The 27,701-nt window shown below is 39.2% G+C and overlaps 1 protein-coding gene across 3 annotated transcripts in view; it reads left to right on the forward strand.

Annotated features, from left to right (window-relative positions):
* Window positions 1-27,701, forward strand: part of LOC149550625 (D-alanine-D-alanine ligase family) — a 332,888-nt gene that overhangs the window by 126,144 nt on the left and 179,043 nt on the right. For all 3 annotated transcript variants that reach the window (XR_016354220.1, XM_089793611.1, XM_089793612.1), the window contains one exon: window positions 19,744-19,983. Coding sequence is in view for 2 of the 3 variants with exons in the window: in XM_089793611.1 (XP_089649737.1) it covers window positions 19,744-19,983 (240 nt within the window). In the remaining variant the exon portion in view is untranslated. The remainder of the gene's footprint in view (window positions 1-19,743; window positions 19,984-27,701) is intronic.

Here is a 27,701-nt window from a genome sequence, read left to right on the forward strand (position 1 = left end):
AAAGAACATGGTCTGCAAATTACACAAGGCACTGTATGGTTTGAAACAAGCCCCTAGAGCATGGGCATGATGATCTTTGCAAAGAATTTTCAGAACAAATGAACAAGGAATTTGAAATGTCTATGTTTGGTGAAATAAAATTCTTTGTTGGTCTTCAAATTCAACAAAATAAGAATGGCATCTACATCACTCAATCAAAATACATCAAGGAGATATTGAAAAAGTTTGGTATGGAGGACTGTAAACCTGTTGGAACTCCTATGTGTACTGGATTGAAACTCACCAAAGATGATGAATCCAAAGAGGTAGATCAAACATTGTATAGATCTATGATTGGAAAGTTGCAATACGTAGTTCATACCAGGCCAGATATTGCCCTTGCAGTATGTATTGTTGCAAGATTTTCAGCAAAGCCAAGAGAAACTCTCCTGATGGCAATCAAAAGAATAATGAGATATTTGAAAGGAACTGAAGATTATGGCTTATGGTACAAATTTGGAAGTAATTTGGATTTGAAAGTGTTTACTAATGCTGATTGGGCAGAAAACCTTGATGACAGAAAAAGCACAAGTGGAGGAGCATTCTTTCTTGGAAAAAGATTGGTTTCTTGGACAAGCAAAAAGCAGAATTGTACATCCCAATCTACAGCAGAGACAGAGTATGTTGCTGCAGCAGTAAACTGTTCAAATTTTGTTTGGTTTAAGCAGTTATTGCAAGGAATGAAGATGGAAATCAAAGAACCAGTTGTCATGTTCTGTGACAATACTAGTGCAATCAACATATCTAAGAATCCAGTGATGCATTCCAAGACCAAGCATATTGCAATAAAATATCATTTTGTCAGAGAATTGGTGCAAGACAAGGAGATCAGATTGGAATATGTCCATACCTTTACCTAAGGATGCATTTTTGTATCTCAGAGGTAAGTTAGGGGTCATTCCCCTATTTGAAGTCCACTAAAAGTAAGTTCTAGTGATGCATCAACGCATACAAGATTGAAGATCTATCTATTGATGCAGTTTAATCAGAAATCATTGCATATGAATCAGTACTAAAGGTACATTACAATTCACTTAACTTCTGTTGTCTTTGGCATGTGTTGTCAAAGAGGGAGAGATTTACTGTCATATCCTTCTGAAATTTGTGAGATTTGAAAAGTTTTCCATGAAGTCCCTTAACAGAGGGAGATTATTGAAGGAGGGAGAAGTCTGTTATCTTGTTGGACTTGTTTTCAAAATTTCATTCTGTTATGACATGTTGTGTTGCCATCAATGCCAAAGAGGGAGATTGTTGGATAATGTTGTCCTTGATGTCACACAAATGTCATATCAGTAAGTACTTATGCAATTGTTTGTTGAAGATGCGATTCAATGCATGATTGGAATACAGTAGGTGCATTTGTTAATCCAAACAGCATGACCAAGAAATTATAATGCCTACAGTGACAACGAAAGGCCGTTTTTTCCATGTCTTCCTCCCTCATGCAGATCTGATGGTATCAAGAACGGAGATGTAATTTCGAAAAATAGATTGCGCCATGTAATTCATCTAGCAACTCATCTATCCTTGGAATGGGTTATCTATTCTTTATTTGTTTTTGTTCAACGCACGATAGTCCACACACATGCACATTGTTCTGTCTTTCTTTTTGACCAATGCCTCTGATGATGCGAAGGGGCTAGAATTGGGAAGGATCCATCCTTTCTTTAGCAGTTCCTGAATAGTCTTTTCGATCTCATCTTTGAATTTCTTGGGATGGCAGTAGGGTGTGGTTATGATCGGCTTGGCTCCAACTTCCAACTCGATAGTATGTTCAAACCCTGGATGAGGCGGTATGCTAGGAGGAATGTCAATGAAAACTTTATCATGTTCACTCAAAAAATTTTGTAGATCATCATTGTGGGGAGGTGTCCGTTTCCCTTTTATAGGTTTCACCGAGACAAAACAATGTGCAACCCAAGCAACGTCATCACACCGAAAAATTGCCTCTATCCAATATGCAGAAACTTTCTTCGGACCTTCATTTGCCATTTCGCGGATAACAACCTTCTTTACATCGACAACACAAGTGAAGTCCATCCGTTTGAAGCTTTGAGTGTATTCATCAAGTGTCTCCATCCACTGTATGCCTAGAATAACCTCCATATCATCAAGGTCCACTATGAAGAAATCCTTAGTCACTGTGTGATTCGCCATTGTGATACTTAGCTGAGGAACAAGGTGTGTGCAGGGCAGGAGAGTCCCTCCAGCAACCTTGACCTGAAATCTTGCGTGCGTCTCTGTAGGTAGACCTCTTCGTTTCACCAGATAGGAGTTTATGAAGTTTATAGTAGCTCTGCTATCGAGTATCATCATAACCCTTCGTTCTTGAAGGGTTCTCCGTACATGAAACACTATGCACCTCGGGCTACCGGCTAGGCCAATAGTTCCTCCGCACCATACCAATGTTGCAATTCTTTCCGTATGGATCAAAGTAACCATTTTGGTGTCCTCGTGGGGTTGGCTATCTTACGTGGGTATATCTTCCTGTTCGTCCTCATCATCAGAAACGACCTCAACGTAGTAGATCTTTCCTTTCTCGAGGCATCTGTGTCCAGGTTTCCATGGTCCTTTGCAGTTGAAACATATTTTCTTCCTTCAGAGCTCTTGTCTTGTAGCTTCGTCCAACGATGGCTTCCTCGGTGCAGGTTTATTATCTTTGTCCCTTGGAAACATTGACGGTTTGGAATGCAAGTAAGCCCAAGAGACAGATGCTAACGATGATGCCATACTCCATGCTTTGACAGGGTGGTAGGATTGGACCCTTTTACCTAACCCTTCAGTGGTTCTGTTAGCTCGTCCATGAAGAGCATTATCCATCTTCTTTCAGAAATGTTTGTGACCAAAACAAAGAGTTTATCAAATTCCGCAATGTATTGGTCAACCGATCCAGTTTGCCTTAGTTGTGTCAAATATTTGAAATTGAGTTCCAGATCTTTATAATCAAATCGATCTATCAATCTCTCATTGAATTCCGCATAGGTATTTATTTGATCATGCCCCAGTGTGATGGTGTTGTGATGCCACCATTCATGCGCAACTCCCTGCAAGTGTAATGCCGCAAATTTAATTGCTTCCTCTTCTAGCATAGGATTCAACTGGAAGTAAGTATCGACCTTCATCACCCACGGTTGCGCAGATATGGATCCGGCTCCGTCAAATGGAGACAAATTTACTTTACTCAACTTCCTCTTGAGATCATTGTTAAAATATCCTCGGTTTCTACCTCTGGCATATCTCATTCTTAGATCTGCGTAGTCTTTGTAAGATATATGGTCCTGAAAATTCGCATTCGTCCATTCGTCTCTCAGTTGTTCTTGAACCTCCTCAAAAGTTGGTTGCTTCCATCCTTGTGGTGCTTCCGTTTGTGGGGGAAAGGGCGGCATGGAAGGTTGTGAACGTGCAGGATGAGGGTTTGTTGTACCCAATGTAGAGTCCGCCCTGTGACTATTTTGTTCACTGGATACTTTATTGCTTGCCAATTTCTTGAGAGTTTCTTCCATGAGTTGATGAGTATCATTGATCTGTGCCTGGTTCCTCGCAAGCTCTCTTAGCAGTGCCATGAGTTTGATCACTGTGGGTTTTGGTTCTGCTGCCATTCAATCAACCGACTGGGTTCTCTTTCTCTTCCGGGTATAAACTCTCATTCACTGTTCACGGGCTTGCAGGATCAAAGCTCTGATACCACTGTAATGTTTCATTCTTGCAACTACTTTCAAACAATCCTTTCTCTTGCACAATGTCAGTTAGATGGAACAAGTATAGTGTTCTGGAGGGTAGTATGTCTAGGTGATTTGACCAAAGTACGGGCAAAATGGGAGGCCGAACGATATAGTGTTAAGCTATAGGTTTGTCGTACGGTGAGGGTGTGGTGAACTACTTTGGTTGTACGGTGACCAAGGAGGCCGTACGTTGTGAGGGCTGTAAGTGCCGTACAATATATGATGACCAGCGAGCAACCATATTGGTGGTTGTACAGTGTGGAATCAAGCAACAGTATGGTGTGGTGACCAATATTGGCCGTATGGTAGCATGAAGGTGAAGGCCAAATGGCCGTACGGTGATGGAATGAGGGAGTTGGGAAGTTGGGCGTACAGTAGGCAATGTAGTCACATGGAAAGATGGACTTCATATTAGGAGAAGTGGATGGTGTACGGGTAGAGAGGTAGTGCTCAGACATACAATAACACAGAGACCCGAATTGATAAGATAGAATAAAAATTGGAGATTAGAACACAAAACCCTTCAATTAGATTTGCCAAAAGATGGTGCTCCAATTTGCCAGATCCGAGCGAAGTATTACAGGCGACGGAATAGGGTGAGGATTGAATCTCACCAAAACCGGAAATAGCCAAGTAGGGAAGGTCTTCCACTTCCGTAATGGTGAACAACAGAGAATTCCAACAGGAATTCACAACACAAAGAAAATAATCCAAATTGCATACCTAATAACTACTTACAAGCCGTGCTTAAATACCCGTCGGGGAAAATTGTCCGAGGGTGTACAAGATAGCCGATGGCAATAGAAACTACAAAAACAAAATAAAAATGGGTCGGAGATATATTAAATCAACCGGCCCTATTACAATAGCTTAATTAAAATTTATTTTATAATGGGAACATCACACAATCAAGATCCTCTCACAAGTAAGTTTTTTTGGCTTTTTGTTTACCACTTGTATTTTACAATTTAGTGTATAACATTCTTTAATTTGTTTTTCATTTGAATGTTTGATTTTGTGAAAATCATCCAAGTCGCAGGTTCTTCTTCTGCTGAACAGAATCAGTGTACATACTCCTATATCTATTTAATGAAGCGCAATTGATTGTGCTCAAAGAAAGCTGAGGAATTTGTTTACATTCATACCAACTTGTGTTATCTGTAATGTAAGGAGGATGAATACAAGGAAGGGTTAGCCAAGCTTTGGGATGTAGCCTTTGAATGTGCAAACTTGGATGCAACATTTTAGGATCTTACTACAATTGTCGGTGATGATGATAGCATCATGGCACATGGTGCATATAGCACACATGGAACAGTTTTTGGTTTGAATGATCTTGAACTTGTAGCTGTTGGAGATGATGAGAATGTGGATTTGCTTAAGAATACTTATGATCTGGATTCAGATTAGTTAATCTTGAGTCTTGAGTCTTGATTGATTAACATTGAATCATAAAGTAAGTTTAATTAGTTATTGAACTTATTTCAATTTGTATTTGTGTGCTTGTGAATTTTGTAGTTGAACTATAATTATCTTGAATCTTGATCAATGGTAAAGTAGCATACTATCAAATGATTTTTTTATATATTTCTTACAGTTCTTGGCATATATATGATGATAGAATTGTCATTGATGTCAAAGAGCTTCACTACCAAGGATAAGATTGTTAGTACAACTATCATCAATGTCAAAGGTATGAATGTGAAATGACAAGAAAGATAAGCTATGATATTTGACAAGTTTCAGGGCAGCTGTTAATATCGTGCAATACCTTGCTTGGATCGCCTGAACAACAATATTATTAATGATAGTATAATATGAAAAAGCAGCGAGATATTCCTAAATAAAGCCTAACAATCTTGAGAATATTATCAAAAGTTTACAGCAGAAATTTCTCCAAGAAATGGATAAAATGAAGGACGACAGCCCCTGCACTGTAAAATTTTCTGCATTCACTATATGTTTTCAGTGATATATGCTTAACGGTGTTCATATCCATTTGTGACTATTTTAGAAGACACAAGCAATAAAGTCTACAGATGCTACCACACCAATTAAAAGATTATAAATTTAAGAAATATCAATTTTATGAGAACAAATGCTAAAGTTGGATGGTGTATAGGAAGCTGCATTAATATCTATGATGGTCTATATGAAGCAGTGATAGGAAACAAGGAGAAATCTCAAATCAGTTATGACATTGAACAGCATTGAATGGTTGAGGGAAAACAAGAGTTTGAATGGAGACTTTAGTGTGATAATATCTGAAGCCAGATTCAAAGCTTTTAGTTAATATACATCTACAGGAAACAACAAACTTCTGAAGTCAACGAGTTGGGAGTTTTAAACGTTAGTTTATAGTGAAGATGCCAATAAAGACAAAATGGAGTTAGAAAGTAGCACGATTGATGGAAGATTGACAAGAATAATATATGGGCATTAAAAATATATGAACAGACGCAAAATAATAATATATAGTGGTATTTACGGGAGTAGTTGTTAACACAGGAAATGAAAGATAGCGAAGATGTTGATTTAACTAGGACATCAGTGACTTCTGAAAGAACTGCTCATTGACACCAGTTTGTATAAGCATCACTGAAAATGAACAGCCATTAAAATAAAAGGAATATGTATAGAGTTGTTTTTACATAGTGGTGGCCTGTATATCCCTCTTAGTCGGAGAGAGAAAATAAAGATAAGACAAAAAAAGGGCAATATAATATTCATCATGTCTTATAAAAGATGAAGCAGTAGTCTCAGTCACCGGTCAATTTATAGCACTGCAGTCAACAAATAAAATATTCAGGCAGCGATCAATCTTTTTTTTTCTGTGCAGCATATAAAGGCAAAAATTCAATAGCACATGATGACAAAAGTTGAATAAGAGAAAGTTTGTCTTATATACAAAAATAAATAACAACGATTGAAACAATAGTCAGTATAATATAAAAACAGAGGTATTGGGCCCTTAGAAAATTATTTGTTAAAACACTGAGAAGGTTGGTGCTACTAAAGACAAATAATAATAATAAATCTCTAACTAATATTGTTCTAAGCAACTCATTAAAATGGAAAGGCCACGTCATTGGATGGATATGACCATTCAATTAAAGAGGTGTGCTTGTTGAAATAAAAGGATATAAATATATATATGTTGAAGTAAATTTTTAAGATATAAAGTGCAAGAAGAAGAGTGTAAAGCAGATCGGTGCAACACAGTAAATGAGATCTATTTAAGGGTGAAGAAACATGTAGAAGTACTGAATATAAAACTAAATATGCAGATTTATTATCTGAAATATATTAATTTGAGAAAGTGTAATTGAAGTATTTGAGAAAGGAAAGAATATAGCAGACTAAAAGAAGTATGCACTAGCAGAGTTATGGGACAACTGTTTTAAGAGGCTAAGAATGTATCCATAATCAGTTGAAGCAAGCAACTTAGTCAAGGTGAAAAATCAGTTTGTCTGCAGTGGGTTGGTGCTGACGAAGAATGCAGTTTGGGTTGGTGCTTCCAGTAGGTCCGAGCCTGCAAAGTGTGGGAGTTGGAGCTTCTAGTGAGTTGGTGCTCATAAACATAAAGATTGGAGCCTACAAATCATTGTAAAAGAACTAGCTTATATACTATTACAATAATAGATAAGACGTCTATTATTAGTTAATGGTTATCTTGTAAATATCTTTAGCTTTAGTTTGCTTTCGTTTTTTGCTTTCTCTGGAATAGAATGTTTCTATTCTTTACGATCGTTTCCTAAGGAAACATCGTCTCTTCCTTTTGTATAAATTGACATTTCGGTCTCTGTTATTAATAAGCAAGTATTTACCAATTACCTTGTAATATGGTATCAGAGCTAAATACTTAAATTTTTTCGGAAAAATTTATAATTTCTTCTTGAAATTATTTGTTTAAATTTTTCCAAAATTATTTCAGCTAATTTCTCCAAAACCCACCTAGGGTTTTACTGCTTGGAGAAATTTCCGAATTACGAGTCTGCAAATCGCGTGGAAATCGTGGCCATTTTTTGAAGACTCGCGTTTTTGGGGTGAAAATCTGCATGTTTCTGTATAAAATCTTCATGCTCTTAGCCGTCTCAGTCTGTCATCGTGCTCTAGGAAGCAGATTCGACCATTTTTCATCAAGAAATCTGAAGTTTTTTCAAGCTTTTTTCAGCTAGGGCCTTTTTTTTCGAAACCCTAATTTTTGGGGTCAATTTTTTTTTTTTGTTTGCAGATTCTTGGTGGGTTTTTCGAGAGCTCAACTGGGTTGTCATCTGTTTTTTTTGGGTGCCTCGATTTTTGTGCCTCGATTTTCGAGCCAGCGGATTCAAAAAACGACAGCAGATTCCTTCTGGGTTTTTCGAGCTCTCTTTTGGGTCATTCTCTGATTCTTCTGGGTCTTCCGTATTTTTGCCTCGAAGAACGTGCCTTCACAGATTTTCACAGTTTTTCATTGAAAAACGTGCCATGGCATCTCTGACAAATATTCTGCTCGAGCATAATTCCAAATTCAATGGTCACAATTATGGAACCTGGAAGCAACGCATCATTGCAATCTTCGAATATCGAAACACTGATCAACTTGTTCTAGGTGTTACGCAGCGTCCGACTTCTCCGGGTCTTGATCAAGATACATGGGATCTGAATAATCGAGAGGTAGTAATGCTTCTCAAACTATCCGTAGCTGATGACCAGCTTTCTCAGATTCCATCCGGCAAGACAGCGGCCGAAATCTGGACACATCTAAAAGGTCTTCATGAGACTTCCGACAAGAGCAGAGCCTTCTTTCTGAAAAACACTCTGTTTTCTATTGTCATGGATGAGCGCACCTCGCTCCAGGCACACCTGAATCGGATTCAGGAAATCCGTGATCAGTTACTTGCCATCGGTCGCAAGATGGAGGAAGAGGATATTGTGGTAATCACTCTTCGGAGTTTACCAAATTCCTATGAGCATTTTATCGAGACTCTCAACATCACATCTACTGGTGTTGATCTAAAGTTCACTGATCTTTGCACCCTGCTACTTCAGCAAGATCGGTGGAAACAACAGTTCGGTAGCAGCTCCAGTTCCACCTCCACTGAGCAAGCCTTTGCTGCGAAATCCTTTCAGAAGGATAAGGGCAAGTTTCAGCAACCATCTCAGCAGAAGTCTTCTGCTCCAGCATCCGATGGTACAAAAAAGAAGAACATTCAATGCAACTATTGCCACAAGTATGGCCACATGAAGGTTGCATGTCGGAAACGCTTAGCTGCCCAGTCTAAGCAATCAGGTTCGCAACCCAAAGCGAACAGTGTAGAGCACACTGAGCAGGTGGAATCTGCCTTTTATGCCTTCATGGCTAAAAGACCCGCAGATCATATACAGTCATTTGCCTGGTACATTGATTCAGGTGCCTCTCGACATTTCACTCACCGCAGAGACTGGTTTATTGACTACCAGCCTTATTTAGATTCTGTTATCTTTGGTGGTGGAGAAGAGTACACGGTTGTTGGTAAAGGCAACATTCAAATTCAGTCTTTTGGGAGGAAGCTCATATTCCTTGATGTGTACTACGTTCCAGGGATGGAACTAAATCTACTCTCGGTCAGTCAGTTGCTGCGACATTCTCCACACTTGGCAGTCACCTTCAGTTCACATCAGTGCACCATCACTGATTGGGCGACTAAGTCTACTGTTGCAGTTGGTCTTGAGGATCATGGTCTTTTCAGACTTACTGATTCTGGTGATTCTCAGGACTTAGCTATGGCTGCTCGGCGATCTTCCATCAGCACACTTTGGCATCAACGATATGGGCACTTAAATGTGCATTATCTCTCACAACTTGCTCGGGATGAGCTTGTTCTTGGTTTGCCAGAGATTCAAACCCAACACCTTGGAGTTTGTGACGCATGTCAGGCTGGGAAGCAACATCGCACACCTTTCCCCAGTGGCGATTCTTGGCGAGCTTCTCAAGTACTTCAGCTTGTTCATGCTGATATCTGCGGCCCTATGGCCACTCCTTCTGTTCATGGATACAGGTATTTTCTGTTGTTTGTAGATGATTTCAGTAGAAAAATGTGGGTGTATTTCCTTAAAAAGAAATCCGATGCATTTATTGTATTTCAGAAGTTTAAACCCTTAGTTGAAAAAGAGTCTGGGAAATCTATTATTACTCTTAGATCAGACAATGGGGGGGAATTTTGTTCTAATGTTTTCTCCAGCTTCTTGGATACACATGGCATCCAACACCAGTTCACCACACCCCACACGCCACAACAGAACAATGTAGTTGAACGTCGGAACAGGACAATCACCGAGATGGCTCTTTCCATGCTCGAACACAGACATGTTCCGAAGCGTTTTTGGGCAGAAGCAGTTAACATGCAGTTTATCTGTTGAACCGGTCACTCACAGTGGCGGTCAAAGGTAAAACTCCGGAAGAGGCCTGGTCAGGTCGCAAGCCCAGAATCAGTCACCTGAAGGTTTTTGGCTCTCTTGCTTTTGTTTGGATCCCTGATGCTTCACGCACCAAGTTGGATGCCAAGAGTCAGAAACTGATGCTTGCTGGATATAGCAGTCTTCACAAAGCCTACCGCCTTATTGATGTTGAGACATCTCGTCTCATATACAGCCGCGATGTAGTCTTTGATGAGCAGCGAGGACCATTCATGCCTGTTTCTCCTGTTCCTAATCCAGCAGACCAGCCTATGCAGGTTCATGATTTGGGAGTTCGGCTTCCATTAGGTCCACCTGATGGGAGGGCTCCAGTAGCTCCTACAGCTCCAGTCCTGCCAGTGATACCTGTACAGCCACCTCCGGCTTCTCCTGCAGGATCACCTCGTTTTGAAGATGCTTCACCTGAGTTTGATCCAGATTCTTCTGATCAAGGTCCTGCTGATCAAGCATCTCCTAGTACTATTGTTGGTCATTCTCCTCTCCGGCCTAAGTGGTGGGCTAAGACACTTGCTGATCTTCATGATGATGAGCTCATTGATGGGAGAACTACTCGAAAAAAGAGCAAAACTATAGATTCTGTTAACTTTGCTCTTATGGCCAACATTCACAGTGTGTTTGAACCTCAAACATATTCCGAGGCTAAAGGAATTCCAGAGTGGGAACAGGCCATGCAATCTGAACACCAGAGCCTGCTGAAGAACAACACTTGGGTCCTTTCTGATCTTCCCCCAGGGAAGAAACCCATTAGCTGCAAATGGGTCTACAAAATCAAATACAAATCAGATGGTACTTTGGATAAGTACAAAGCTCGTTTAGTGGCAAAGGGCTTTTCTCAGCGTCAGGGCATTGATTATGAGGAGACCTTTGCTCCTACTGCAAAGATGAGCACCATCAGATTAGTCCTAGCCATGGCAGCACAGTTTGGCTGGAAGGTCCATCAGATGGACGTAAAGAGTGCTTTCCTGAATGGTTATCTCCATGAAGAGGTCTACATGACGCAGCCTCCTGGTTTCAAGGTTGCTGGTAAAAACCATCAGGTTCTCAGATTGGTAAAAGCTCTCTATGGTTTGAAGCAGGCCCCTCGGGCATGGTACATCAAGATTGATACGTACCTCAGTGATCAAGGCTTCAAGAGGAGTTCTTCAGACTCAAATCTGTACATCAAGACTACTGACAGTGACATGATCCTTCTGGTTATCTATGTGGATGATCTGATCATCACTGGCAGTTCGGCATCTTTTATTCAGGGAATCAAACAACACTTATGCCATTCTTTTGATATGACTGACCTTGGGCTCATGCATTATTGCTTAGGTGTTGAAGTTTGGCAACAGTCTTCTGGTATATTCATCTCTCAGTCCAAATATGCCAGAGCCTTGCAAGACAAATTCCGAATGCAGGATTGCAAACCTGCATCTACACCTATGGAGAAAGGTCTCAAGTTATCAGCCAAGTCTGATTCTCCTTCCGTTGATGATACTACGTATAGGCAACTAGTAGGCAGCCTCATCTACCTATCTGCTACTAGGCCTGATATCAGCTTCGCAGTCAGCTATATTTCACGCTTTATGATGGCTCCTAAGGCTGATCATTGGATGGCAGCAAAGCGTGTGCTTCGTTATGTGAAGGGCACTTCTGATTATGGACTTCTGTATTCTCGGAGTTCTAATCCTAAACTCAGTGGGTTCATAGATTCAGATTGGGTAGGCTCTGTTGATGATAAAAAGTCAACATCTGGATATGTGTTCAGTTTGGGATCCGGTGCAGTCACATGGACCAGCAAGAAGCAGCAGGCAGTTTCTCTCTCTTCTACAGAGGCTGAATATAGAGGGACTGTTAAGGCAGGATGTGAAGCTGTCTGGCTTCGTCGGATGCTTGGGGATATGCAGATGTCACCAACAGGACCGACTACTCTGTTTGTTGATAACGAAGGCGTTATCAAGTTAGCACGGAATCCAGTCTTCCATGAACAAACCAAGCATGTGGATGTTCATTGTCATTACATATGACAGCTGGTTGAAGACGGGACTATAGATCTGCAGTATCATCCTACCTCAGATCAGACTGCAGACATTCTCACCAAGCCTCTTGGTCTTGATAAGTTTGTCAAATTTAGAGGACAGCTTGGTGTGTTAGATAGATTAACCATTAAGGGAGGGTATTACAATAATAGATAAGACGTCTATTATTAGTTAATGTTTATCTTGTAAATATCTTTAGCTTTAGTTTGCTTTCGTTTTTTGCTTTCTCTGGAATAGAATGTTTCTATTCTTTATGATCGTTTCCTAAGGAAACATCGTCTCTTCCTTTTGTATAAATTGACCTTTCGGTCTCTGTTATTAATAAGCAAGTATTTACCAATTACCTTGTAATATATACAACATTTATTTGCGGTGGTTTTCTCCCGCATTGGGTTTCCACATAAATCTGTGTCTTTGTGTTCATGTGCATAATTGTTGATTTCAAAATTTAAAGTTATTAAAGAAATTGTTTGGATAAAAGTTTTAAATTGACAAAGATGTTATTATACTGATTCACCCCCCCTTCAGTATAACCGAGTGCTCTTCAATTGGTATCAGAGAGGGTTCCTTCTATAAAGTGTAACAATTTGAAGGTAAATCGTTCAAGCACACATGGGAAAAAAAGAAAGAAAAAGAGAAAAGGAAATTCGAAGAAGACTATTAATAACAATGCATTGATTACTGGAGATAAAGTAATCAATAATGAACTCTTTGAAAAAGGAGGTGACTCTATATGCAGTGATGATTGTATTGATATTATATAATCAAATGCTTGTAATAATATGGAAGCTAACATATGTGATAAAGTGTCACTTGGAAAACACATGGAAATAGAAAATGATATTGTGAATGATGGAAAAGAAATGATAGAAGAAGATAATGAATCCGATACTAAAGAAGTCCTAGATGATGGAAAACATAAAGGCGTATCTACAATATATACAAAAGATGAAGAAGAGGCCTACAACGAGGAAGAGGTTGTTGATGTCATGGAGGAACTTCATTATGCTTACAAAGAAAACAAAAAGCTTAAGAAAAAGAATGCAAAACAAAAATCACAAATTCAAGAACTATATGAAGCCCAAAAATAGTCAAGTAAAGTAATTGAAATTTTGAAAAAGCAATTAGATAAGATAAGATAAGATAATATAATGATATTAATGTCTAACAAAAGACCAAAAGGAGGTCTATGGGACTGTAAGATTACAAGAGTAAGGTTGACACCAGCAGGAACACGCAAAGGTGTCCGTAAAATAAATGACAGAACCAAAACAACAACAAAAAAAGAGAGACAGAGAGAACGCCAAGAGAGACTAGGAGTCTTTCTTAGGCGAAAAAAAATCAGTCACTGAATGATATGCATGTCGATGTGTAGAGGCACTGTACTGTCTCTGGCCACTCGCAGAGGAGTGTCGATGCAAATAACTGGAACGGATTTTGACATATCTGGAAAGCTCGGTAGATCTAGTGGAGCTAGAAGGCCTTTTCACACCACGCAAAGGAGATAATGGTGTAAAGAAGGCAGTAATGAGCTGAGTAGATGAGTGTCGGTGTGGAAGCAGTGATTGGATCGTGCTATCATGGAGCATAGTGGCCTCAGAAAGATAAAGTGCAAGACATGCTGATCATAGTAGCTGAAAAAGTCATAGAGAGAGAAACACTCCCGGAACAGACAAAAAAATCTCCTTCTGATCTTGTAATATATAGGGCATCGAAAAAGGAAGTGAGTCTTAGTCTCCACCAAATCCGCTCCCCACTATCAATATGATGATCAGTGTGAGCCTGAAGACGGTGAGAGCCAACTCTGAAAGAACCTAACGAGATGCATAGGGCGTGAGACCATCGCCAGGAAAGGTAGCTAGGACGGACAATAATCCAACAAGAAATCTCCAAAAAGTGCTCTGTGTAAAAGGACATCTGTTGGCGTAACCTGCTAGAAGGGTTAACCCAGGTAGTGGCAATGTAACATCTATAGATGTCAAGTCGAACATGCTCATTCAACTCCTGCCGGGAGAGGAGAAGATGAGCTGGGGCATCCAATGAGAACTGAAAAGGGGGGAGACGATCAATGTCAATCCCAATTGAACCCAACAAAGAAGAGGCCTGTGCATACCAACAACGTGCGCGAGAACCAAACTCAACACTCATAGTAGAAACAAACGAACAATGAACTAAATAGGAGTATCGGTCACGATCACCAACATTATGCACAAAACCACTAAGGCGATGGAGGAACCAAACCAAATAAAAAATGGCCGCGAGACTGAAAGGATGAGCACCAAACTTAGCAAAAATGACACTATGAGGAGTGAACCTGTGACATCTGATGATGCGCCTTAAGAACAAAGTCTGAACTGGCTGTATCGAGGTTCAATTTGAGCTAAGAAGAGAAGGGTCCCAAATCACAGACCCATAAAGAATAGTCAGCCGTAGAAGAGAGTCCAAGAGAGATAACTTGGATCAGGTATCCTGGAAGTGATGTCTGAAACACTGTTTCTCAAGAAAAACAAGAGAACCCAAACCCTTATTAACTCTAGGTTGAATAGCTGGGCTCATACTGAAATGTGGACCAAAAAACATAACCCTCAGATATGTGTAGGATGAAGTGATCTCAATCTCTTGACCTTGAAAAATGAAGTGAAGATGAGAAGTCTTTAAACAATTAAAGATCATGACCCGAGTCTTATCCAAGTTAACCACAAGCTCTCGCTGATCACAAAAGGAAGCCAAGCCATTAAGAAGTCTCTGTAACTTGTCTGGAGAGGAAGCAAGGAGAACAACATCATTTGCAAAAAGAAGGATGGAGATCAAAACCTGATGAAGATAAAATCCGTCGCTAGGGAGCGAAGAATTTAGGAGAAACTCCTCAAGCTCATCAATATATAACCCGAACAAAGTAGGGGAGAGAGGACATCCCTGCTTAACCCCAATGGTGCTATGGATCGAATCCGAGAAGCCCTCACAAATCCTGAATCTGCCGACCACAGTCTCATACAATCTCATAATAGTGGTACGCAACATCTCAGAAATACCAACCTCCCTAAGTCTCTCAAAAAGAGCCACCCTAGGAACAGAATCAAAAGCTTTGTGAAAGTCAACAAAGCAACAGTAGACCTTCTCTGATTTGTGTCTGGCCTCCTCAATAATAGCCCGTAGGGTGAAGATGTGATCCATAGTCTAATAATCTGCCCGGAAACCAGCTTGCCCTCTAGCCCTACAACCTTTCCTGTCTAGCTCCACAGATAGCATAGCATTAAGGGTTGTAGCATACAATTTGGCAAACGTGTGCCTAATGATGATGGTTCTGTAGTTCCTCGAACTAGAGATAGGTTCGGTCTTATAAATAGGATAAATCAGATGCCTGGACTAGGAGGTCAGAAACCCAATGTGATTCACTCTATTGAAAAGAATAGAGAGATGGGGGCCCAAAACTGAGGCACCAAAGATGCCAAACAATTGTAGAATGATACAAAGAGGAAGTTAAATTCAAAAGAAGTGGATTATGCCAAATTAGAGGATGAAGTCATCATGTTTGAAAGTGATTTAGAGAAATGACTATCAAACTGAGTACTAGTCTTAAGTTTGAAAAGAGATCTGAAATTTTGACTAATATCATTAATAGCCAAAGCCCATCTTCAAGCATAATGGGAGTAGGCTATGAAGGAGAGTCAAACACTTAGGATTGTTTATTCTAAGGCTTTGTCAAGGAAGGAAGTAGTATTGGTGATTCATCCACAATATTTAGAGTATTGAACTTTAAAAGGATTAAAGAAAGGATATAAAATGAGCTTCTATAGATATTGTTACTCATGTAACTATTTTGATCACAAGGCGAGAGAATGCAAAACAAAAATGAGATGTAATGTTCTAGATCGGTAGTGCTACAGTTGGGAGGTGTTGAAGGCCGTATAGTACTGGGCAGGTACACCAGAAGGTCATACGATGACAGAGTAGTTACAATAGGAAAGCCGTACGGTGATAGCTCACAGGAGGGCCATACAAGAATGACTATATGGTGTCAGGGTTATGTCCGTACAGTGATGGGAGAGGTTTACGACTACTATATGGTGATGGCTTCAGTGTCAGATGGGAGGGAAAATGATCGTACAATGGAGTAGGTGCAATACGGTAGAAGACCGTACGATGGAATAGCTAGGTAGTACGATTGTCTTGGGTGGCTGTAAGGTAGGCCTAAGGGGCCGTGCAAAATGGTGATGGGTAGGTGTATGGTGATGTTGCTATGCCATAGTGACGGATGGTGTGCGAACAGAAAGAGAATGCTAAGTTCTGTAACCAAAATACTTATAGGTACGAATTCATAAATTCAAACAAGTTTGAAGATTGAACACATGTAATCCTTCAACTAATATTTGCCAAAAGATGGTGCTCCGATTTGCCAGATCTGAGCGAAGTATCATAGGCGATGGAATAGGGTGAGGGTTGAATCCCACCGAAATCGGATACAAGCCAAATAGGGAAGATCTTTCACTTCCGAAATGGCGAACAACAGAGAATCCCAATATGAATTCGTCACAGTAGAAAGAAGTATAATCAAATCACATATCTAATGACTACCTAGTAGCTATGCTGAAATACCCATCAGGGACAACTTTCCGAGGGTGTACAAAGATAGTCTACGACAACACAAACTACGGAAACAAAAATAAAAATGGGTCCGAGCTATATTAAATCAATCGACCCAATTACAATAGCTTAATTAGAATTTATTTTATAACGGGAACATTAGAGTCCTCCCATTGTAAATTTTCCTTGTCCTCAAGCAAATGCAATGCCGGATGCTGTGGAATGTGCTTGCCCTTCCACGTTGTGTCGTCCAACGGCAAGTTTTTCCAACATACCAAATATTCCTTCATGGTCCAGTTCCGTAGGGTGTTCTCACGTACTTCGATGATCTCGGCTGGTTCCAATATGAGCTTTCCTTCCTCATTGAGCGGTGGTAGGTCTGCTGCTTCTAGAATCATTAGCAAGTTTGCACACTTTTCTTCTTCCTGATAATAATTATAGTAAAGGCTGCTTGATACGATTTTATGACAAACTATTGTTTCCTTCTTCTTACTAGAGGATCACTGTTCTTTATCTTGTCTTAATCTCTCTAATCTGGTGGAGCAGAATTTTTTTGCCATTTGACTTTTCTGTCTTCATTATTTTTCTATGCATGATACTGATCATGTTCCTATCTTACTAAGCATCGTCCGTTAATGGTAAACTAATATCTTTATACTACTTGACATCAATGTTGAAATCTAAGATAATTTCATCTTCATCACTGCTCTATATAAACGGCCGATCTGCTTGCTCAGGTGATTCAAGTAACCACAATAGTCTAGACATCAACATCTCTTGTAAACTTGCACATGAAGACATCAGTGAGGATTACTATCAATTTATTCACTATCTTACACATCTTTGAGACAATACGAAGTTTGTCTTTATGAATCTATAAAATTTATAAACACGTGATCTGATGTCCTTGACATAGATATTGTTTGATGACAATCATCAACTCTTGACATCAATGACAAATATTTCCAACTCTATTTCTGAAGAAAAATGCGATTCCTACAGCTGATTTCAAGCTTTCAAATTGATGAACGGAGGATGATGTTTACGTGCATATTCTACTTTGACAGAGTTTCAGAGTAAATGAAAAAAATTGCATATTGATATCTTAAATTAATTGCAAACATATTAAAAATGATATAGTTTTATCGCCATTAGTCAGATATGTGTACATGATCTCATAAGTGTGGTCCCTGCCTGCATGTCGAATATGACATATATAGGCAGGCCAATGTTGGCCGAGGACAGCAGCAATTGGTAATTGTCAATTAATCAACAAGTGTTGGAGACTAAGCGTAATTACATTCATTTTATTTTATTCCTTTTCTTTTTTATCGGTAAGAGACCAAACCGAAGATAAATTATTATTATGTGTTGTGATTAATTATTATTGTTGTTATGATTAAGCTCGAGTAGACTTGAACCCAAAACCTCCCAGATAAGAGGCTCACAATTTACCATTGTTCCGTCGGATCTTGCCTTATTTTATTCTTTCAACTTAGCAACTACAAATGCAAAACAATAAGTGAAATTCAACTTATGCAAAACAGATGGAAACTCTTCTTTTGTCTAAACTCATAGATATTGTTCCCAATTGTCCAGTACTCAATTTCTTCTACTTATGCAAAAAAGATGGAAATTCTTCTTTTGTCTAAAATTATAGATATTGATTCCAATTGTCCATTACTTGATTTCTTGCCATGTTAAACACTTTTTCTGATAAGATTTCAAGAAATGCATACTTTGTATGTCTTTCTAGGAAACTAGAAAGTGTATTGATCACATATCCTTTAGGGATATTGAGGTTTTTTCTTCATACAAGAAGATTTTAAGATATCAGACCTTAAAAATTCATGAAGTTTGGCTTTTTATCAATCACTGTAAAGACTTTATATTTTGCCTGTAGTTGTAATTTTGATGTAAACTTGCAATATGTATAAATGTTTGACGTGATAATCTAATATCTTATATAAGTTTGGCCTTGATGAGACTTTCCTTTAATACTCTGTTACTGAATTGGTGTGAACATGTGCGTGTGTGGATGTGTGTATTTATTTATCATTCTTTACATTGTAGTAATTTTGTTTAATAGTCATTGACCTTCACTTGTGAATTGTGTTAAGCTACGTTTAATTTTCTGTTTGTTGAGGATTTCATAATTTACTCTTAATTGTTGTTTTGTATAGAATTTTCAACTGCCCAAGAAAGGCTTGCGGATGAATGCTTTTTCTTAATTTTAAGCAATTTATTTTGCAGAATAAATGTTGATGGTAAGAAATTTTAGGTGTTGGCTTCCTTGGATTCACTGGTTCATATACCAGTGAATTTGATGTTTCATATTATTATTGAATGTTTCGTGATTGGCTAGGTCTACAAGTGGATCTTTATAGTTAGACAACCTTGTTTAATAGTCACTATCTTTTTTAATAGTGACTGACCTTTACTTTAGAAGCATTTTAAGTTACGTTTTTTCATAGTTTTCTCTTTGTTGTTGATTTGGGTAGCATTTGTTACTGCCTCAAGCATGGTGTGTGGATGAATAGATCCTTTTTTCTCAATTCTTAACAATTTATTCGTTTAATTTAAGAATAAATTGTTGAAGTTGTGAACATTGAAGTTTAAGCTATTCACCTCCTTGGATTAACTGCTTTATATACTAGTGGATTTGATGTTGCATATTATTATTTAGTTTCTTGTGTTTTCTTTATGAGGTCTGCAAGTGGATGTTTATAAATAGATGATCCATCAACAAGCCTAATAAGCAAAAGGTATTCACATCTTCTGTAAAGCAATTGTAATGTTAGAAGATTCTATTGTAATTTTTTTCAGCAATCAGGGACCATTGTCGACTGGCAGCTTACCTGTGAGAGAACTTTGCTTTATGTGTCTTTTTAAAAAAAAAATTGTTTCACATTTTTGTATGAATTTGTATGCAAATTTAGGTTGGTTTATCTCATGCGGGCGTCCTTCGTACAATTGTTCAAAGAGCATGCACACGTTTTACTGAGCTGCATTCATATGCGGGGTCTGCACAGAATCATGAAAGATTTAACAGCGTAAGTGATACCAAATTTGAGCAACGTCAGAAAGTATTTGTTATATTTGGTGGAGACACATCTGAACGTCAGGTGTCCCTTATGAGTGGGACAAATGTTTGGCTTAATTTACGAGCTTGCAATGATGTGAGTATTCATATCCTATACCATATATTTATCAAATTTTCTGCAAATCTTATTTCTCCTTGGAAAGCTTGCAATTCTAAAATCCAGAGCTGGGAAATCAGTTACAGACATATCTTTAATCATATTATAATTATAGTGATTGCTCCTGAATATGCTTGATTTTTGTTAATGTTATTTATGAGTAAAATATGCTTAGATGATCAAGCTAATTTATAGTCCTTTGTTTCAGGGGAACTTATGTTTTAATTAAGTAAACATTTTATATCTTTATGTTGTAAAGTTATAAAATCCATATTATAACTTTAATGTTGTCCAAACTCTAGACAATAAACGCTCTAGGCCGGAAGTGGGTTCAGTTCTTGCTGTAATCATTTGAGTCTTTGCCATTATATAAATGTATTCTGTCATCATGTTGTATCACAAGATGATATACGGCGCAAAGTGCTCCTGTTATATCTCAAGATGATAAAGGTTCCAAATCTTTATAGATTGTCTCCTCTCAATCTCAATGTTTTCTTGCTCATATTGTGTGTATGTAGATGGCAATTACATAAAATAAAGTACTTTAACTAGTTGCTGGGAAAGTAAATGTACCAAGGATGGCAACAATTGACTCTTGTAACCTACCCAACCCCTTCATAAAGAGAGGCAAAGCAGAGGGCTCTCCCCACTGACATGGTATGGGCTGACCTCACCGTGAACGAGGCTGTGTGCGATTTCCTCGGGATCATTCGAAGATTGCTTGCATGAAGGCTGGTAGAAGTTGAGGAGAAAGAGAAGCCATCCAAAGGGAACGAAGGAGGCAACAAGTACTACAATGATTTTACCAAAGGACTCACATAGAGGAAGAGTCTAGAGACAGAAGCAACCATAGAACGAATCTTTGGTGGAGGAATTGAGAGACACAAGGAACCACATAAGGAATGTCTAGTTCAACGATTAATGCCTCTCCTTCCCAATAAAGATAGGAGATGCTAGAAGGAAGCACACTCGGAGGATAGTGAGGAGGCGACAAGGTGTTCTTTGTTGATACACCCACATGAGGAAAGGTGACAAAGATTGAAAATCTTGCTTGAGAATACCAACAAAATTATATCACCTACAATTAATGTCAACACAAAAGAGCACCAGGCGGAAGTGCCATTAGAAAGAAACCAACAATTGGCACCGTAGGTTACGGTGAAGATACAAAAAGTTTGGGAAGCGAATCAGGAGAGATAGAGCACTCCACGACTCCCACAACAGAAACGTAGAAAGAAGCCTACAAGAAGTAGCGGATCTGTTTGAGAACATCGTATAGAGAATAAGAGGATTTGTTATCTTCGACGAGGTGATCATAGGGCAGATAGAGTCGGAGACCCTAGGTAGGAGGGAGTGTTAGTTCTACTAGAATACATCAAAAAGTGACAGAGAAGGAAAAACCTCGCAACCCAATAATACTTGCACACGGGGGTCTAGCATGCAAGGAGGGAACATGCAAGGAGTAAACTACCAAAGTAAGAATACGAGAGGGAAAATGACGAGTACAACAGATAAACAAAAAATCCCAAAATTCGCAGGAGAAGGAGACGAAATACAACATTGTCAAACATGTATAACTATCCGGGAGGCCTTAGGGCAAGATGATAAAAAACACACACAATCGAATCTGGAAATAAACTAGCTCACATCAAATGGATTATGGAAATCTGATACTATTAAGATGATGACTATGAGCTAAAGGCTTTTCGAACCATGTTGTGAGGGATAACAATCGATTGGTATGCATATCTGTTAGCCACAAGAAAACAACATGTGCAGATTTAAAAAAAGCTTTAGAGGTGGAATTTAAACTACTAAGGGATGATGGAGTGGTGGTAGAGATATATAACACATGCTGAGGGAAAAACAAGAGTGTTTGAGTCTATCATAGGAAATTGAAAGAGCTAATAGGAAGTTGGAGAACAAGCCAATGGATGAATTAAAGAAAAGGTGGTTCATAGGAGGCCTAAACCACTCCATTCAAAGGAAGATGAAGCTAGTACCTCCATCCACGTATAAGGATGCTTGCGATCGAGCCATGTACATCAAGAGTAAAAATAAATTGACAAGGAATAAAAAAAGAAGTAATGGCAGTAGTGACGAAGAAGGTGAAGGAAAATCAAGGACAATTCAAGTACTCCACCAAGATATGATGTAGATGACGAAGGAGATGAAAGGTGAAAAAGAAATCAAAGAAGGTAGGGAACTGTAGTTTACAGAATGCCAAAAGGAAGGGCATACAAAGAATAATTGTCTAAAAATGCTCTCATAAGTGCTAGAAATGCTCCCATAAGTGCTCATACAACCTAAAGGCCACACACCAACCACTCTAAGAAATATGAATTGTGATGCCTCCCCAAGAGGCTATTGGAATAATAGACGTGGAGGCAACAAAAGCAATAACTACATGCCACGAAGGTGCATCTAGTATGACGCGAAGGGCTGACTGATTATACAATGCTGAAGATGCAATGAGTGGGTACACTTTGTACGTGAATGCCAAAATCAGCTAAGTGGTAGGATTAAGTTAAAGCTAGAAGTAGAAATAATTGCAGTTTCGAGAATGCAAGTGAAGAAGGCTATGTACCTAGACCCTAGAATTGAAAAAGATTAGATAACATTAGAGAAAGAACAAAGACGTGAGAAGGAAACAAGTACTTTGACACGATCGACATTTGAAACAATATAATAAAACAGATGTTGCAATCTACTATTCTAGAAGGGTGACCAACTTACTGGATACACTAGCTCAATTAAGGCTAGCAATTTCAGGGACAATAGATAATGCCACTAAACATGGATGCGACAAGCCACCAGAAGAAGATGGCAACTAAAAAACCTTGCCAAAGGAATATCTAGCAGTAGAACCGACACTATTTACAGTGGGGATAGGGAGAACCCCCATCATTGTGGAAATAGAAAGTCTTTGGACACAAACTTACAAATACCATTGTTGATGGTGAATCCGGAGGCGATGTACTTCTTGAGGAGACATGGCGAGCCCTGGGAAAACCTGCATGTTGGCCTTGCACATTCCACTTAATAAAAGTAGACCAACATGACATAAAACCACTCGACAGACTCATTAACCAAAAATTGATTGTTGGGACACAATTGTTCTTTTTGGACTTTGTGGTCATCTCTTTGGAGAAAAAAAGGGTGCGACGCCTTACTTGGACGAGTTTGTGTTAGCAAAGCCAACCATAACTGGAAAAAGAAGACCCTGTCCATTGAAAGCTAGGGAAAAAAATATACTAACCTGGAGAAGCAAAGAGTGAGCTAGGAATTGGTATCTAATTTAGAATCGGAAGGGGATGGATGCGGTGAAAATGGAGAGTTGGAGTCGAACAAGGAAGGCATCCTGAGACATGACAACTGCTTGGAAGACGAGATGAGCTCACTTAAAGGATTGTTCCACTGATAGATGGATGAGTACGATGTATTCCAACCAAGTTGCAAGTTGCCATGATTGAGGAGAATGCGGGAACTTACCCCAAGGAGTACAAAAAGTATAAGGGACTTGAAGGGTGGATGATACATTGAGGGAACATGAGGAGGTAAAATAGACAAAGTTGAATATAACAAAACTTAACTTGGGTCATCAGAAGAATCTCAATTAATAGTAGTGGGGGATGATTGGGACCCAATCCTTAAGGGAGCCAAACTCAAAATATTTAGAGAATACAAAGATTCGTTGCATGGACATTCAAGGATCTAAAGGGGTTCTATCGGAATTGTGCGTACACAAAATTTCATTGATACCAAATGCCAAACCCGTATGAAAAAGATCGTACTGTTTAATTAAAATCTACGTAACTAAAGTACAAGAAGAGATTGCCAAAATGCTGGAGGCAGATATTATTTCCAAAGTGCAAACTAGCGAATGGGTGTCTCCAATTGTCATTTCCCAATACTATTTACAGACAGTATATTGGTGGAGGTAGTAGGACATGAGATCTCTTGTTCATGGACTAGTTCTCAGGCTATAACTAAATCAGCATAACTGTGGAAGATAAATTGAAAACCACCTTAGTGGTAGAGGATGGGTCTAGGCATGTAACAAGATGCCCTTTGGATTGTGCAACACCCTTGCCACATTCTAGAAGATCATACTTCACATATTTGACAAGATGGAAACAAGCAATTTCAAGTCACTTTTAGATGATTGGTTGATGTTCAGCAGGAAGGAGAACCACCTCCCAATATTGCGATAATGGATGGAGCAATGTTGGAGAGCACGCTTGGCACTAAATCCAAAAAAATGTCGATTCATGGTGCCTCAAGGAAAATTGTTGGTACACATTGTGTGCAAGAAAGGATTGAGCCTTGACTTAAATAAAACAAATTGTGATCATGGAAATGTAAGAAGCAAAGGACGTAACAGGAGTAAAGTCATTCCTTGCCCATGTGGGCTACTGTTGATGATTCATAAAGGGATTTGTAGAAATAGCATTACGACTAGAGAAAATTACAAGAAAAGGGAAAGCATTCGCGTGGGGGACCAAGCATACTGATGCATTGAAGGAACTAAAAGAAAGAATCGTAAAGGCACTTATCCTTGTCGACCCAAATTGGAGCAAGGAATTCCATGTGCACGTGGACACATCCAACTTTGCTCTCAGGGCAACCTTGGTGCAAGTAGGAATTGAAGGACTAGATCACCCAGTCTAATTTACCAGTAGGTTGCTTTCAAAAGAAAAAAGGAATTATAGTACGACCGAAAGAGAGGCATTAGGCATAGTGTGCTCAGTTCAGAAATTTCGGTGTTACCTCCTTACCACTCCTTTCACCTTTTATGTGGACCAACAGACACTATTGTGCCTTGTCAACAACCCATGATACATAGTAGGATGAGTAGTTGGCTCCTCCTACTTCAAGAATTTACATTCAATATTATAGTTCGATCAGGCAAGAGTTATGTCATGGTAGATCATCTGTCAAGAATCAAGTTGGGGGAATTAGCGGAGGTAATAAATAAAGATTTTCAAGACACCCACCTTTTCTGGATTGTAGTACTTTCAACTTGGTACAATTAAATTGGGAGATACCTGTCCATGATATCATTTCCCCCAGATCCGGTAGCTAATGAGAGGAGGAAGCTAGCCTTGAAATTAAAACATTCCAACTCATACAGGGATTACTCTATAAAATGGGACTTGATCAGGTGCTTTGTAGATTTGTGTTGGAAGAAGAGATTCCCAGTGTTCTGCAGGAGTCGCACAAAGGAAAGGCAAGAGGGAACATGCACTAGAAGCCACAACTAGGAAGGTACTCTTAGCCGGACTATGGTGGCCAACACTATGAGTCTATACAGACACAAAAGAGTGGGTGGTGGGTTGTGACACATGCTAAAGGACGGGGAAAACACTGAAAAGAGATTTCGTGCCCCTATTTCCCTCACAATCGCAGGAACTATTTGAGGAGTGGGGACACATAAGAGCAAGTACAACTGGGCATTGTTAGTATGTTGTGGTTGCTATGAAATACCTCACGAAATGGGTTGAGGCAAGAGTGCTCCTAGAAAACACAACGGTGAGTATGACGAGGTTTTATATGAGCAAATTTTCATGAGATTTGGGATACCGATCTCCATCACAAGCCACAGAGGTGTGCATTTCGTAAATCAAGTAGTAAGAAACATGATACAGGAGTTCCAGATATTTCCTAACTTATCCAGCCGTACTACTCACATGCCAATAGGAAGCCAAATCCACTAACAAAATTTTAGTATCCGTCCTATATAAGACTTGTGAGGTGGAGGATGGCAATTGGGTCGAAAAGCTACCTGCAGTACTTTGGGCCTACCAAACTTTATATAAGGCAACTATAGGACACACCATTTCAGATCATGTGCGGGCAGGAAATAGTTGTACAAAATGAGTTCATGATACCAAGCCTTAGGGTGGTAGTGCAAAACACATTGGGCGAGGAAGACAGCTTGAAAGAAAGACCTAATAATCTCATTGAGCTATAGGAGAGGCGAAGGGAAGCCTAATGGGTGACAAAAGTGGCACCACGTCAAAGGAAATTTTGGCATGACAAACATCTTGGAATAATGAATTTTCAACGAGGGTAGTTGGTTCTGAAGTATAATAGTTGTAACAAAATTCAACTGGGGAAGTTCAAAATTCGGTGGCTTGGACTGTATAAAATTAGAGAAATTGGCAACAACAAAGCAAAGAAATCAGCAACACTCAAAGATGGAGCAACTAAAAAACCAGTAAACGGGTGCAAATGATATTTTTATCAAGAATGGAATACAGAGGAGTTCAATATGTTAGGATATGTTACCAAAGGTGATTGGACGCACTATTGGACAAAGAAATTGAAGAAGACCCGGTCATCAAAGAGGAATCTTATAAACCAAACAAGGGTTGGAATAACACATCATGGACATAGAAGAATAGATGGTGAGGAAAAGGGTAGAGTGAAGCAATCCCAAGGATTCATAAGCTCCTCACAAACACATTATTTGGCGCACCTAGACAATGGATAAGAATCAATGGGTACTAGAGATTGAAAGCATCATACAAAGGAAGGAGGGAAGGATTTCTGGCATGTGATATTGATGAGGATGCAAAAGTGCAATAAGGAAAGCATCCAGAAGAGAACCTAACAAGCAAGATACAAAAGAAATTGACCTGGAAGAATACGGTGCCACTCTTGAACCCCCCCCCCCCCCCCCCCCCCCCCCCAAGATGGTAGTTAAAACAAACGATTTATTTATTTGCGAGTGAGATGGATCCATCAATGAAGTAATTGAGAAGTGTGAGAATGCTAGAGAAAAACACCATACGAAATAAAAGCAAGTGCACTTTGGTGCATAATCCCCAACCAAGCAAAAGTGCCAATAGTTGAAGCGGAGAAGGTCACTTGGTACTAGAGGTATGGTGGGAGGTATGTTGTTGGAAGTTACAAAGGTGTGGGACCAACTCCCCTAGTGGATAAAATTTTTGACTGTACTTACGAACTTGTTTTGAAAACAAATGCTATCAAACATTCCTAGGCTCTTGTATATGGCTATAAGCTTTAGAAATAAAAGTCAAAAACCAAGAAGAGAAGAAGAAAGCGGGTGCATTATCATGAGAAGAATTCCTAAAGAAATCAAGGAAGGGGGCTCAAGTTTAAATGACAAAGCACGAAAAGGTACGATACTTGAGCAAACGGATATTAATTTGTTTGAAAAAAGAAGGGAGAGAAATATTATGAAAAACAACCAAAATAGAAGAGGGGACAATAAAATCATGATCAAAACAAATAAAGTTCACAATGTCCTAGATTGAGGGAAACCAAAAAAAGTGTAAGGTGGAAGGAGGATCTTGTACGGACATGCATGGCAAGAAAAACCAAGTTAACTATACATGTGTAAACAAGTGGCGTACGAAGAACATCACCAATCCACATGTATTGTATAGAGATGCCATGATCACATAGGGATAAGAGAAGGAAGGTACAGTGGAAAGAGGTAGAGACCATGTGTCTTTGCCTTTGTACGGACAAGTTGCGTACATCGCACAAAAGAGGAGCCAAGTGTGTACAACAAGGGAGGAAAGGAGAAGAGGTCATATGGTGTACAAATAGGGTTGTACAACTCACAACTCCAACACAAAAAAGTTGTTCAAACACGGGCCCACTCAGAACCTTGTTGAAAATATTGAAAAATTGGTGCAATGCAATTATAAATTGGGTTTGTAATT

Source organism: Cupressus sempervirens, chromosome 7 (genome assembly GCF_028749045.1).
Source record: "Cupressus sempervirens isolate cs-2001-9-10 chromosome 7, ASM2874904v1, whole genome shotgun sequence".
In the NCBI taxonomy this organism is placed as follows: Eukaryota; Viridiplantae; Streptophyta; class Pinopsida; order Cupressales; family Cupressaceae; genus Cupressus; species Cupressus sempervirens.